General features: G+C 41.1%; 4 protein-coding genes across 4 annotated transcripts in view; all 4 read right to left on the bottom strand.

Moving 5' to 3' along the window:
- LOC146475009 (V-type proton ATPase subunit E-like) overlaps positions 1–15206 on the bottom strand; it is a 164751-nt gene that overhangs the window by 144070 nt on the left and 5475 nt on the right. The window lies entirely within an intron of this gene.
- LOC146475019 (substance-P receptor-like) lies at positions 5211–7878 on the bottom strand. Its single transcript, XM_085116329.1, has one exon. The coding sequence runs from the start codon at positions 7143–7145 to the stop codon at positions 6069–6071; it is 1077 nt and encodes a 358-aa protein (XP_084972455.1). The 5' UTR covers positions 7146–7878; the 3' UTR covers positions 5211–6068.
- Positions 10625–11665, bottom strand: LOC146475020 (beta-2 adrenergic receptor-like). Its single transcript, XM_085116330.1, has one exon. The coding sequence runs from the start codon at positions 11575–11577 to the stop codon at positions 10639–10641; it is 939 nt and encodes a 312-aa protein (XP_084972456.1). The 5' UTR covers positions 11578–11665; the 3' UTR covers positions 10625–10638.
- Positions 12845–13830, bottom strand: LOC146475021 (beta-2 adrenergic receptor-like). The gene has a single exon (XM_085116331.1). It carries the CDS (start codon positions 13795–13797, stop codon positions 12859–12861), a length of 939 nt encoding a protein of 312 aa, XP_084972457.1. The 5' UTR covers positions 13798–13830; the 3' UTR covers positions 12845–12858.

Consider the following 15206-nt stretch of genomic DNA (forward strand, 5'->3'; position numbering starts at 1 on the left):
CCATAGCTTTATACCGTCAATAAACTAGGGACATTTCTACGGGAACTCTGAAATCTCGCCGGCGATGGTCAAGACTCCGATCAAATTTCAACAAGATGCCTGCTATACTGGCATTACGCGTGATGCTGTGGCTGATTCATTTATTCCAACTGTATGCTTCGCCGATTGATAAAGCTATCCTTGCTAATGGGATAGTTTGAGTCACGACGATCGCGTTACGTTGATTCCCTTGTGTTACGCGACTCAGACTTTCACCGGAAATTTCTGAAATTCTTTTACGATAACTTAAGCTTCTCAATGACCTCTTTTCAGTCTCACATCGTGGTCTAAGACTGTCAAACAAAGCACGATTCCTTCGCCAGGAACTCACCAATTTCCACCGTTTTAAATGTCGAGTGCTTTTTAGAAGTTATTCTTTCGATTCATCGCTTCAAAATGGTGAAATGTCCGTTTGAAAACGGCACACTTGAGTCCACAACATGTTAACAATATGGCGCCAAATTTAATCTGGTTTTGATAAATAGATCAAAAGGGTGCGTTGACGTCACCCAGGTAGGGGTGAGTGGGTCCTCTCCCTCGCGATATAAGCGACAAGAATGGATTTTGATTGGCCTGCTTCTGTTTAAGACAATCAGAACAATACATCCCGAGTAGGAGAGGGGAGGGTTCAATGAACAAGATGCCTGCTATACTGGCATTACGCGTGATGCTGGGGCTGATTCATTTATTCCAACTGTATGCTTCGCCGATTGATAAAACTATCCTTGCTAATGGAATAGTTTGAGTCACGACGATCGCGTTACGTTGTTTTCCGTGTGTTACGCGACTCAGACTATCAGCGGAAATTTGTCAAATTCCATTACGATAACGTAAGGTTCTCAATGACCTCTTTTCTGTCTCGCGTCGTGGCCTAAGACTGTCAAACAAAGCACGATTCCTTCACTAAGAACTCACCAATTTCCACCGTTTTACGTGTCGGGTGCTTCTTAGAAGTTATTCTTTCGATTTACCGCTTCAAAATGGTGAAATTTCCCTTTGAAAACGGCACACTTGAGTCCAGAACATGTTAAAACAATATGGCGCGACTTAATCCGTCTTTAATAAATATATCAAATGATGCATTGACGTCACACAGGTAAGGGTGAGTGGGTCCCCTCCCTCGCGATATAAGCGACAAGAATGGATTTTGATTGGCCTGCTGTTGTTGAAGACAATCAGAACAATACATCCCGAGTAGGAGAGGGGAGAGTTTAATGAATAAATTAATGTACCGATTTGTAGCTACGAGGAAGAAAAAAAAAAAAAAGAAAAAAAAGAAATCGACCCGTTTTTAGACACGGTATGCCCCCTAAGGGCATCCCGCGTAATAAATTAATGTACAGATTTGTGGCTACGAGGAAAAAGAAATCGACCCGTTTTTACGCGGGATGCCCTGAAGGGGCATACCGTGTCTAAAAACGGGTCGATTTCTTTTTTTTTTTTTTCTTCCTCGTAGCTACAAATGTGTACATTAATTTATTCATTAAACTATCCCCTCTCCTACTCGGGATGTATTGTCCTGATTGTCTTCAACAAAAGAACGTCAATCAAAATCCTTTTTTGTCGCTTATATGGCGAGGGAGGGGACCCACTCACCCCTACCTGTGTGACGTCAAAGCATCATTTGATTTATTTATCAATTCCGGATTAAATTTGGCGCCATATTGTTAACATGTTCTGGACTCAAGTGTGCCGTTTTCAAACGGAAATTTGACCATTTTGAAGCGGTGAATCGAACGAATAACTTCTAAGAAGCACCCGATATTTAAAACGGTGGAAATTGGTGAGTTCCTGGCGAAGGAATCGTGCTTTGTTTGACAGTCTTAGACCACGACGCAAGACTGAAAAGAGGTCATTGAGAAGCTTATGTTATCGTAATGGAATTTCAAAAATTTCCAGTGAAAGTCTGGGTCGCGTTATACAAGGGAAACAACGTAACGCGATCGTCGTGACTCAAACTATTCCATTAGCAAGGATAGATTTATCAATCGGCGAAGCATACAGTTAGTCTGAAATGTCAGCCGTCTCCTCCCCCTAACCCACAGGGGGCGCCCCCTGTGGGTGTAGCAGGCATCTTGTTAGACACGGTATGCCCCTTCAGGGCATCTCGCGTAAAAATACCGGTCACGCGTGACGTGGAGAAAACCCAGAGCAATCGTCACGCTGCTTGGTCCACACTGATTGGATGATGCTAAACAGTGCTCTGTGGAGCATGCTCAGTGTGGAGCAGACGGTTGCTCCTTTGCACACGAAATCCTGGCCGCGGATGCTGGTCGTTTCCAAAGCTGCATTTCTCGAAGATAGCGCTTAGACTTTGAATGGGTCTTCGATTGAATGACACGAGAAGAAGCTTGAACCTTTCAGTTTATCTGGTGTTCGATTTGGAAGCCGGGCGATTCTAATTTCTGGTTGAAAATCGGCTTGGCGCTGGAGCGGTCGAAAATGAGTTTTCCACCCTTTCTCCTACATTTTTATAACGTGTAGTAACAGTCAACGCAAAACCCACCAGATTTCTCGGAAAATTCGCCATTTTAAGCCGCAGAAACGACAATACACAACAACTGAGGTAGATTTACGTTTATTTTGAGCTTTGACATAGACATTGCTCTATATAAAGTTTACGAATCGATATTAATTCCCATACATTTCTTTATATTTCGAACATACAAACAGAAACGCCGCTTGTGCGGGTTCCCTATGGAAAAATCAGCGAAGAAAAGTCTGGCAGCACAGCTCCCTGCATCCACTGCCTCATAGATTACCTGTAGGAGATATACTAGAGCATCGGTCGAATAACCAACACGCGGTGCGAACTGGCGAGGCCAGTCAAGATCATCACGTTCAGAGTCAAGGAGGCGATCACGGGTAAAACCTTCCATAACCTTGGCAAGGGTACAAGTGAACGCAATCGGGCGAAGGTCACCTTGGGCGACGCTTTAGGGATTGGGTTGATCAGTGAGGCCTTGAGGAGGTCGGGGAAATATCCTACAGCCGTACAGGAATTAAAGATAGCTCTTACAACAGGTGCTAATTCAAAGGCAAACCCCTTTAAAATCCTTTTTTGAAAAAAGCGAGGTCCCAACGCCTTGTCCGTCTTAAGCCGCCGTTACACGTTGAAACTTTAAGCTGAAACTTGTGTGCTACGGCGAACGAGACTAGTTTCACAAAGTGGTGTTACACGGTGAAACTCTTGTTTTTTCACCACGGCGACCGTTGCGAGCCGTTGCAGAATAGAAAGCGGTTCTACTTTTCGTAAAAAACTTGTCTCGCAAGGGAAGTTCGAGAAAGTTTCATGAAACCGACTATCTTACACGGTGCAACGCCTGCTGAAACTTGTTTCGCAGCGCCGTTGCACACAAAGTTCAGCTTAAAAGTTTCAACGTGTAACGGCGGCTTTAAAAGCAGATAATGCTCTTTCGATTTCTGCATCCGAAACAAGGAAATCAGGGGGAACTTCCTGAGGCATGAAAACTGGAGGATTGATCGGTGTGAAGTGGTCGGTAAGACTTACAAAAAAGCCATTCACCTTATTTGCTAAAGCAAGTATGTTAGGCAACTATCGTCCAAGAATTGGTTATGCCAGTCATGACGAATATCATGACTGGTTATCCTTTTTATCTGTTTCCACCAACATCCTGGGATCAGATTGCTCCACATCTCTCACTTTGTGTTGGAAGAAATAGTGTTCGGCAGATCTTACTTGTCTTTGGACTTTATTTCTAAGGGCGGGAGTTGAAGATACCAGAATCTTTGCCAAAGCGGTTACATGCCTCCTGTCGCTTCCTTGTGAGGGTCTTTAGCTTCTTAGTAATCCATGATCTATCAGTACAATGGACTTTGACTGTTTTCTATGGTAACAAGCGATGGATAGCAGCCTGAAGATCTCTCATAAAATATGTTGTATTTGTCCTTACAGATAGGGGCATCAAGTTGTTCAGCCCAATCCTTCTCCAACATCCACCTTCCAAATGATCTCCACGCACTATCTCTCATATCCCTGACCTGCACTTTCGTTACCGGCCCTTTTCTGTTCGATTTGAATTCAAGGGGGTCTGCCAGAATAGTATAATAGTCAGACGACCCAATTTTTGGCAGTTGAGAGAGATTGAATAAGTCAGGCTTATTAGACAAAAACCAATCTAAAGTACCCGTATCCCGCGTTTTGAAATCAACCATCTTTTTTGAGTGGTCTCTGTGTGACAGGTTCCTCACACGGTAGGAGAGGGGTTGTAATCACCGGTGATGATGACAAGCGCGTTTGGTTGCTTTGCCAAAAGAGCGTCCAGATAGGTTCCGAATATGGTCACAGGCTCACCATTAGCAGTAGAGTGATAAAGACCGCACATAATTATCGAACAGACTGACCTTGGAAGGCTATTTGGTCTCAATTGTACCCACAATGACTCAATATTCGGGTCCTCTCAGTCAGTTAATCTTCGACAAGGAAAGGAACTATTGAGGTATAAACAAACACTGCCTCTGTTTCTGTTAGGTCGACCTCTTCTCAATAAATTATATCCCGGAATTAAACGTAAGAACTCTCAATATCAGATGATAGCCAAGATTCTGTAACACACAGCTCACCAGCGTTGTAAAAAGAACTTTCTAATCTTATCTCTTAGTAGGGCGACCTGATGAAGCTCATCAATCTTACGAGACAATCATCTAAGATTGGTAGATATAACAATCGGTAGCGCGTACCGCTTCTGGCACACCGTACCGTCTACTTTTTGCTTTCTTCAGTGGCGCCCAACAATTCATTTCGCTTGATATCTGTTCGGTCTGCCTTCATCGCCTCGAAAGTCCTGATAAATATAGTTTCAAACGAAATCCGTTGTTCTTCAGCAAACTATCAGCTCAAATTTCGACCCTGCCGGAAAACGAATTCCTTTCATTTTCCGAGGGGCGACTGAGATCAGCTGGCCGGTTCGTAAAACCAACTACAGCTCGTAAATTCGAGACATAAGATTCCGTTTTAGCTCCCACGAGTCTCCTGTAGCTCAGTGATAGAGCATCCGAACTAGTAATCGGAAGGTCTTAGGTTCGACTCCTGATAGGATCACTCGGATTTTTTTTCCGGGTATGCCTGTGTCATTTACTGATTAATACATCAATCTCAAGATTCCGTTCCTAAAACTTCAATATCATTTAACAGCTATCCTGCGAAATCATCCGGAATATTGCCTGATGCTTAGCCGATCAGTCCGCTAGTCCGAGTTGGCTAATATCAGGGGATTTTCCCAAAGATTGAGCAGATAATTGTTTTATTATTCTACACATTGATAACAAAGCACAGTTTTATTGCAGAAAAGGTGGAGACTATCTTCCCAGGTCGTTACCGGTTTAAAGCGCTATGCCATCTTTCTCCCCAACGCACGAAATTGCGTATGTCGCAGGATTCTCTTGTATTTTTCGAGTATTTTATTTATTTCTTCAACTTAGCACATAATTAGGATTCTGGTGTGTACGGAAGACGAATATTGAGTTGTATCATGACCATATTTGGGCAGTGTTACAACGTGTTGAATAATAAACTGTATTAGCTGACACAGACATGCCTTTAACGATCTGGGAACAAAGATGACAACATTTTAAGTGGTTTGGCTTTAATGTTCGCGTTCAGGGGGGTGACCTTAATTGCCTCAGAAATTCGGATTTAGTTCAAAATCAAACGTTTTCTTCGGCAAAATGTCATCGTGAACTTTCGTAACATTGGAGAACTAATTCCTTTTCTTTTCGAAGGGGCAACTATGGCGTTAAAAATACGTAATCAGTAAAGACAGCTAGCATTTTTGTAAAGCCAAGAACAGCTCGTGAAAATTCCCTTCCCTAAAACTTTTAGCAACTTAAATTTTCAGCTAAAGCGTCCGAACAAATCAAATTGTATTAGGTGTAGATTTTAAAGACGTTGTCGAAATGTGTTATACAACTGATGCCTTTAAAAGGACTCAAAACGATCTCGGAACACAAGAGCCCCGTTCTAAGTGTTTCGCTCAAATGTTCTCGCTGGATGCCTTTGTTCATTCTGATTAAAAACGGCGACTACACCGTGACGACAACAATATGTTTCTAAATCCGTTTCGAATATCTTTGTTGAACGCGACATAAAGACAAGGGTTAATCGCGGAAGTGGCATGGCCAAGAAAGAGTCCAATATAACCGATACTAAAACCCGCTTGTGGCATCCCGCATAGGTACTCTTCAGCTTGGAAGAAATAAAGAAACAGAGAGATGTGCAACGGAAGCCAACACAACGCGAAGACGACGACCAGGACGATCAACATCTTGAGAACGTGTTTTCGAGCGCACAAATCCGCTGCGCGGTTTGAACGGTGAGCAATGGGTACTGGGCGAATCCACATTTTGTAAACGACGCACGAGTAAAATACACAAATGACCAACAGTGGCAAGGCGTAGAGGAGAACGAACATAGCGATCGTGTAGACTTTGGCAGCTGTTTCTCGGTCAAACAAAGGCGACCAGTCTTCATAGCAGTAGATAACACCGTTTATTTCCTGAGTGGTCATGGCGTACAACAACGGAGAAACCGAGATGAATGATGCCAGCCAAATGGCTAGAATCACGAATTTTACGATTCTCATCGTAATGATTTTCTTGAAAGGAAATATGACAAGACAGAATCGTTCAAATGCAATCACTGTCAGCGTTAATATGGAACAGGAAATAGTAGAATCCGAGATAAAACTTGCAGTCTTACAGACGATAATTCCTGGTATCCCATCGAACCAGTGATATTGACCTGTTATTTGCCTTGTCAGTCTTCCAGGGATGTTGCAGATAGTGACGAGTATATCTGCAGCCGCCATATTTACAATCAAGCAATAGGTTATTGTGTTGAGTCGATTGTTTCTCTTCACGACGCAGATCAATAGAGAGTTACCAACGACGGAGACCAGGATTATTAGAGTGTAAACAACAATCTTGACGACTCGTTCAGCTTCGCTCTCCTTTTCAGTTTTGCAGGAATCGTTCGTGAAATTTTCATGGGCGTTTCCCACCAATTTACTTTGATTGCTGTCCATTTTTCTTAAAACTTTGGGCAAATATCCTAATGCTGTCCTGATGAATGATAAAATGAAAAACATTCATCGAGGGGCATCTATATATCAACACTTACAAGTCTTTGTCAACACAAAACCTCAACCTACCTTTTGACTTTACTAATCCGATTCTGAATTTTAACAGAAAGCGTCTCAATTCCGCGGTTGAAACTTACAAGCGTCTTGCTCGTCAAATAATTAAAAATGCAATTAAAAACAACATTGTCACTGAAATAAGGGGTACTTCTCGAAATTTTAATTCAGTTTCATCATATTGTTTGACAAGGCTTGTTATTGGTCCATATCTGTTTGTGACTCGTTAAAGTGCCGCGTGCTAATTGCGGTCAAAAAGATGGTGTAAAATTTTCCCGTGGCAATGGAATAGTAACGATTTCTAGATGGTTAACGTTGCTATCACTTACTCGCTCGTCAATAAAATATGGTAGTAAAAACACGTATTACTAAAGCTACTATTTTATTTTTAATTTTCCTCGTTATTTCTCAGAGTCAACGGTAAAGTTACTTCATCAGTCTGCTTTTAAAATTAATTTCTTTTTTTTTATGACTAATTTACTGGCCAGGAGCCGGGGAACTGTTAACTTACTTTTTAATTACAAAAAGAAAACAATTAGGCCAACACTTCTTGAATAATTTATCCAGTGGATAAAAAAAGCCCATAGCACCTCTGGTTTGTGAGTGCTTCTGTTAACTTAGAAGTTAATTGCACAGAAGCCGGTGAACGCAGGATCAAGCAAGCAAAGTTTCGAATTTTGGAAAAAGAGACTAGCCTAGCGCTTATAAATAAGTTTTTGGCTTTCATGTTTTTGTTTATTTATGAAGAATGTGATGGGCTGTCTCCTTTAGTTCTTCTCGGTAGGTTGTTTATTTCGTGTTAAAAGGAAATTAAGTCTGTTTTCATAGTGAAATAATAAGAAACAAAGAAATTAAAATTTCTGATTACTCTGCTTACGATCGAAGTATTGGAGACAGGTTTTCTCTGTTATCGTCTCCCTTATAAATTTCATCATGCATTCATCATACTGTTTGCGCTGATGAAATTATTCGTATTGAAATTGGCGCTATTTAAGTTACTAATTTTCATGCAAAATTGAAGGTATTATCGGCCAAAAATTAATCTCAATTCCTACAGTATTTTTATATGAAAGTTTTATTTTAATAATAATTCTCTTCTCTTTATGTTATTGGTCGCTAGATGGCTTTCTTTGTTCACTGCATTTGCCTATCTCAACAGAACATTTTATTTTGCCATTACTACTCGCGTTACAAAATACAAAACAAAATACAGGTTTTCGAGTCGAAGGTAAAAAAAACTGCGAGGAAACCTAAACGGAACCACGAGGCTTAAATGAAATCAGGTTTCCTTACAAAATACAAGATTGAATGATCGGGTACTTCTAGTAACTATGGATGAGCAAGAGACAGAAGAAGTAAGAAATCTATCATTGTTGTTTCTGAAAACTAATAAGGCCATATTTAATCTGTAGTTTTTCAGGAAGCAGTTCAAAAACAGGAGTTTTGCTTCACGCTGAATTCGTTCCAGGAGAAAGCAACGTTTGATCAACACAACTAAAATTAAGTCTGCAAAAAACTATTACATTGAGAGATCAACTCGCGCAGAACTTTTCGACAATCTAGGCAGTTCCAGGAATTCCACTAACAAGGCTAAGTGTTACTTCTTGAGTGACTTACTTCACGCGATTTATTTCAATTCTCTTAATAAAATGCAAAGCATAATATATGAACGCACCAACACACAACTCATTATTATTTCAACCACAATATCCTGGAGTTATTACTAGCAATGCAGCACTTCGTGATGATTAAAGTAACCCAAAGAAAAAGCAACTTTCACACAAAAAAAAAAACAATGCTGAAATTTTCACATCGAAAAAGACCATATTTTTATAGTTTAAAAATAAACAAGACAATGGTGGTGTTCCTTTTTACTCAAATCCATCTTCATTTTACACTGCAGTTTATTTACAAATGTTAAATAAACAGTGACACCCGACAACAATATTTAAGACAATACCTCAACTATCATTGGCTGTTTTTCTAAATCGTTTCGAGCCTTTCAGACAGAGCTATTCGACGCTGACAGTTTCATCCGTTTGGATCCTTTCCATGAATTTTTAACAACCCCTCCGAATTTTACGAACTGCTGTGGCTTTCCAAAATCCCAGCTGGCCTTAAAAGGAATTAATTTTCTCACGTTGCTTTAAGTTTTAAAGGGGAAATATCACGCAAATTTCCTCTCATTTCAAGCCCCCAAAATATTTGTCTGTCAACAGAAACAAAAAGTTATTGTCTAGTTTTGTTGTAAATTATCATCCCAGTGCAACATTATATTCGATTAGTGTCTCTGGCCAGACACAGAGTAAGTCGAAATGGATTGAAACTTAAAACATGTTTAAATAGAAGAAAAGATGTTAGGCTAATTGTTGGCTTCACACTACAGGCTAAGTTAGTTTCAAGTAAGCACTTGATTCAAGTGCACTTGAAAATCTCAAGTCGCACTTTAGAAAACTTGGCTTCACACCTGGTGACAAAGTATACACTTGAAGCACAAGCTGTCAATCATCGTTCGCGGTAAAATCAGAAATGCGATTGCTCGCCGGAGCCTTTGCAACGGAAAAACGTTTTATGTTGTTTACTCTTTACTTTGTCTTTAATTTTAACTCAGAGAGTTTTAACATCACAGGAAATGCATAGGTACTTCATTGTTTACGAGTACTTGGCGACAAAACAAAAGAACAGGCGACATCTTCTGAACTGAAAATCGATGGTTCAGGCTGTCTGTAAAAGATGAAATTCAAATAAGATCGTAAGTTTAACTATTTGTATCGGCTTTTCCTTCTTTTTTATGTTTACTTACAAAAAAGACTGCTCCATGGAGTCCTCAAATTGCGAGGCGTATCTCCAGCCATCCATTTTGATTTTTTTGTTTTTGGATTAATTTTAGTTCACGGTAAAATGTTTTTTCTGTTCTGGCACCGCAGCACGTAGCTTTCAGTTGGTTTCCCTTTTCCTAGTGGTCAAGTACGTTCTCAAGATGTGGTTTGGGCCATACTTGGCGGCGTACTTCGGCTTCTTTGAACTACGAACGTTTCCATGGTCACTAAGTAAAGTTCAAGTTGGTAGGTTTTACCCCTTCACACTCAAAGTAGGTTTCAAGTGCACTTAGATTATACTTACAAGCCTGTTTTTTAAGTTCTTGTATTTTTGTTTCTAAAATGCGCTAGAACAGATCACGAGTCGTTCCTTTCAAGAATTGAGTTAATTTCTTTCTTCTCTTTGTTCCAGAATTATTTTGTAGCTAAGTGAAGACCTTATTTCACCATTTTAAACAAAAGAGCTCAAAAACTCCATGACACTTCTCCTTTAAGTGACCAAACACCAAAGGAAACGTTACTCGTTTTTGTACACGACTCAACCCGAATTTCAGAGGCGATTTAGGCTTTCCGAATAGAATGATTTTCACCGAAATATATCGTTGATTGAATAAGCTTGCGTGCATTTAATCATTCAATGTGGTCCGGTTAATGCAAATTTTTGTTATTGGAAAGCTGAAAAGGACTCTTTTCATAGCCTTTCTAAAGTCCCTACTTCGCATGCAGTAAATAAAGGGATTGAACGCTGAATTGCTGAATTCAGCCAATGCTCCCCAGAACCAATAACCGTTGAGTTTCATTTTCTTGCAGGGATCGGAGCTAAAGAACTGAACGAGAGATATAACCAAACTTGGTGACCAGCAAATTAAAAACACACCAATCACTATTCCAATCGTAAATGCGGCTTTGCGGTTCTTGAGTTGCGTAATAGCCTTGTCTGGACTAAAAGTCTCCTTCATCGTAATTCTTCTGATCTGAAGCCTAGCGGCCTTAAATATATGATAATAACAGGTCGAGATAATGACAGAAGGTAAAATGACCGTGAGCGCTGTAGCGCTAATCCAGAGTTTGGGCAAGTGGAATGGATCTGTAATCACAAGTCGCAAACTTGCAAAAACGAAAGAAAAGATCCAAATTGGAATGATGATAGTTCGAGCACGATTCCAAGTCATAATCTCGTTGTAGCGAATATTTGTCACTGCCAAATACCGGTCAACGCTCACTGCACACAAACTGAAGGTTGATGCAACGATGGTTTGCATTGCCAAAACCTCGATGGTTGTTGATAGCGTATTATCGCTTTCCCAGATATTCAGAACGCTCTTTGCAACCCACAACGGATTCATAATCAACCCGACTGTGAAGTCGGCGACAGCAAGTGACGCAATGAACGCATTTGAAACAGTCCTCTGACTAGGGATGCCATAAATGGCTGCTAAAATTAGTGCGTTTCCAAGAGTCGAAGTCAAAGCAAGCACTGTGTTAAGCGATGCCAATACAACAATTTCTATGTTTACGAGTGCTCCAGAACATTCATTAGGTATAGCTGTGCTCGTAGGAATCATGTTTCCCCAAGCTTTTCCGTGCAAATCCGGGTAAACAATTCTGAGGCTTTCAATTAAATTGTTTTCTGGAAAGCAGTGAGTCTAGAAAGCTTTATGCAGCTGGAAACATCACACTTGCCATGACTCAGCTCATTTTTACTGTGCCGGCTGGTCGGTAATCCTTCGGTTTATACGGTGTCTATAGCATAACAAATTAGAAATGCGTCTAATTACTGATGACGAATTAACAAGAGGTCGCCTTCTGGGAGTTTTTATCCCATCCTAAAACCGTTTTCAATACTGGCATTTTTCCTTAGCACTTTGCCAGTGTCATTTTCACTGTCGATTAATGTCTTAACGGCCCTTGAACAAATTGCGTGAGAAGAATGAAAAAGGTCCAAATTGGAGCGACGATAATTCCTATTCATTATTAGGCAAGCAAACGTTCGTTGTCTCCAAGCCCCTCCACTAGGATCTGCTGATGAGTATAAAAATACGGTTTCACCGATCAGCTTTTCAACGCCTTGGGAAAACAGCCGTCTCCTCCTTCACTGTTTGACGAGAGCTGTTTCAAAACGTAAAAAAGGCAAGATGTCAAATATCACTTTTAGCGTTTGGACAGCTGCTCTCTTCTCAAGACAAATACACATCGCTCCAGCTCAGTATTTATACCGAACCATGACAACGCATGGAGGCGCGGTGGTGTAGTGGTTAGCGCGTCGGACTTCCGATTGGACGGTCGGAGGATCTGAGGGTCGTTGGTTCGAGGCCAGGTTGGTTTCTTCATTGCTGTGTTGTTTCCTTAGACAAGAAACTTTGCTCCACATTGTCTCTCTTCGCTTCGGTGTATAAATGGGTAAATTGGGAGTAACCCTGCGATGGAGTAGCATCCCATCCAGGGGGGAGTAACAATACTCCTAGTTGCTTCATGCTACAGAAACTGGGCTAAGCTCCGGCCGCGTGGGCCACTTAGGCTCTTTTGCGACTTTACCTTTACCTATGACAGCGCATAATACTCCCACACAAATACATTAAACGCGACTGTTTACCTGAATAATATATAGTGTTTAGATAATAATTTGTTCCAGAATTATTTTGTAGCTAAGTGAAGACCTTATTTCACCATTTTAAACAAAAGAGCTCAAAAACTTCATGACACTTCCCCTTTAAGTGACCAAACATCAAAGGAAACGTTACTCGTTTTTGTACACGACTCAACCCGAATTTCAGAGGCGATTTAGGCTTTCCGAATAGAATGATTTTCACCGAAATATATCGTTGATTGAATAAGCTTGCGTGCATTTAATCATTCAATGTGGTCCGGTTAATGCAAATTTTTGTTATTGGAAAGCTGAAAAGGACTCTTTTCATAGCCTTTCTAAAGTCCCTACTTCGCATGCAGTAAATAAAGGGATTGAACGCTGAATTGCTGAATTCAGCCAATGCTCCCCAGAACCAATAACCGTTGAGTTTCATTTTCTTGCAGGGATCGGAGCTAAAGAACTGAACGAGAGATATAACCAAACTTGGTGACCAACAAATTAAAAACACACCAATCACTATTTCAATCGTAAATGCGGCTTTGCGGTTCTTGAGTTGCGTAATAGCCTTGTCTGGACTAAAAGTCTCCTTCATCGTAATTCTTCTGATCTGAAGCCTAGCGACCTTAAATATATAATAATAACAGGTCGAGATAATGACAGAAGGTAAAATGACCGTGAGCGCTGTAGCGCTAATCCAGAGTTTGGGCAAGTGGAATGGATCTGTAATCACAAGTCGCAAACTTGCAAAAACGAAAGAAAAGATCCAAATTGGAATGATGATAGTTCGAGCGCGATTCCAAGTCATAATCTCGTTGTAGCGAATATTTGTCACTGCCAAATACCGATCAACGCTCACTGCACACAAACTGAAGGTTGATGCAACGATGGTTTGCATTGCCAAAACCTCGATGGTTGTTGATAGCGTATTATCGCTTTCCCAGATATTCAGAACGCTCTTTGCAACCCACAACGGATTCATAATCAACCCGACTGTGAAGTCGGCGACAGCAAGTGACGCAATGAACGCATTTGAAACAGTCCTCTGACTAGGGATGCCATAAATGGCTGCTAAAATTAGTGCGTTTCCAAAAGTCGAAGTCAAAGCAAGCACTTTGTTAAGCGATGCCAATACAACAATTTCTATGTTAACGAGTGCTCCAGAACATTCATTAGGTATAGCTGTGCTCGTAGGAATCATGTTTCCACAAGCTTTTCCGTGCAAATCCGGGTAAACAATTCTGAGGCTTTCAATTAAATTGTTTTCTGGAAAGCAGTGAGTCTAGAAAGCTTTATGCAGCTGGAAACATCACACTTGCCATGACTCAGCTCATTTTTACTGTGCCGGCTGGTCGGTAATCCTTCGGTTTATACGGTGTCTATAGCATAACAAATTAGAAATGCGTCTAATTACTGATAACGAATTAACAAGAGGTCGCCTTCTGGGAGTTTTTATCGCATTCTAAAACCGTTTTTAATACTGGCATTTTTCCTTAGCACTTTGCCAGTGTCATTTTCACTGTCGATTAATGTCTTAACGGCCCTTGAACAAATTGCGTGAGAAGAATGAAAAAGGTCCAAATTGGAGCGACGATAATTCCTATTCATTATTAGGCAAGCAAACGTTCGTTGTCTCCAAGCCCCTCCACTTGAATATCAATGAAGATCTGCTGATGAGTATAAAAATACGGTTTCACCGATCAGCTTTTCAACGCCTTGGGAAAACAGCCGTCTCCTCCTTCACTGTTTGACAAGAGCCGTTTCAAAACGTAAAAAAGGCAAGATGTCAAATATCACTTTTAGCGTTTGGACAGCTGCTCTCTTCTCAAGACAAATACACATCGCTCCAGCTCAGTATTTATACCGAGCCATGACAGCGCATGGAGGCGCAGTGGTGTAGTGGTTAGCGCGTCGGACTTTCGATCGGACGGTCAGAGGACCTGAGGGTCGTTGGTTCGAGGCCAGGTTGGTTTCTTCATTGCTGTGTTGTTTCCTTAGATAAGAAACTTTGCTCCACATTGTCTCTCTTCGCTTCGGTGTATAAATGGGTACCGGCGACATACTGTTGGGGGTAACCCTGCGATGGACTAGCATCCCATTCAAGGGGGGAGTAACAACACTCCTAGTTGCTTCATGCCAGCAGAAACTGAGCTAAGCTCCGGCCGCGTGGGCCACTTAGGCTCTTTTGCGACTTTACCTTTACCTATGACAGTGCATAATAATCCCACACAAATACATTAAACGCGGCTGTTTGCCTGCATAGTAATTGTTTATGTAATAAACGTATTCTGTCTTATACGATGATTACAACTGTCGCAGTTCAAACAGCCCTCCCAGGATGTGCTCGTCTCAGTATGTTCAGTGGTAGACTTCCTCAAAGTCCGATTTCGTGGGAGTCCAGCTGACAGGTGGTCAATCGTTCCGCGCATAAGAAGACGACTTGGGGCAAGAAAAGTTTAGAAGTGCCAAAATAACTGTTAAACCCTCTACGGTGTCACAAACCTGTGGGAAGCAGGGGAAATGCTGCTTGTGGTTCAAGATAATGGGCTGGATCCGAGTTAAGCTCGGTTCAAACTATCTAGAGATTCCTTGATATCGTGTCAACTCCTG

This window comes from Pavona decussata, unplaced genomic scaffold (genome assembly GCF_977016875.1).
Source record: "Pavona decussata unplaced genomic scaffold, jaPavDecu1.1 SCAFFOLD_87, whole genome shotgun sequence".
Classification (NCBI taxonomy): domain Eukaryota; kingdom Metazoa; phylum Cnidaria; class Anthozoa; order Scleractinia; family Agariciidae; genus Pavona; species Pavona decussata.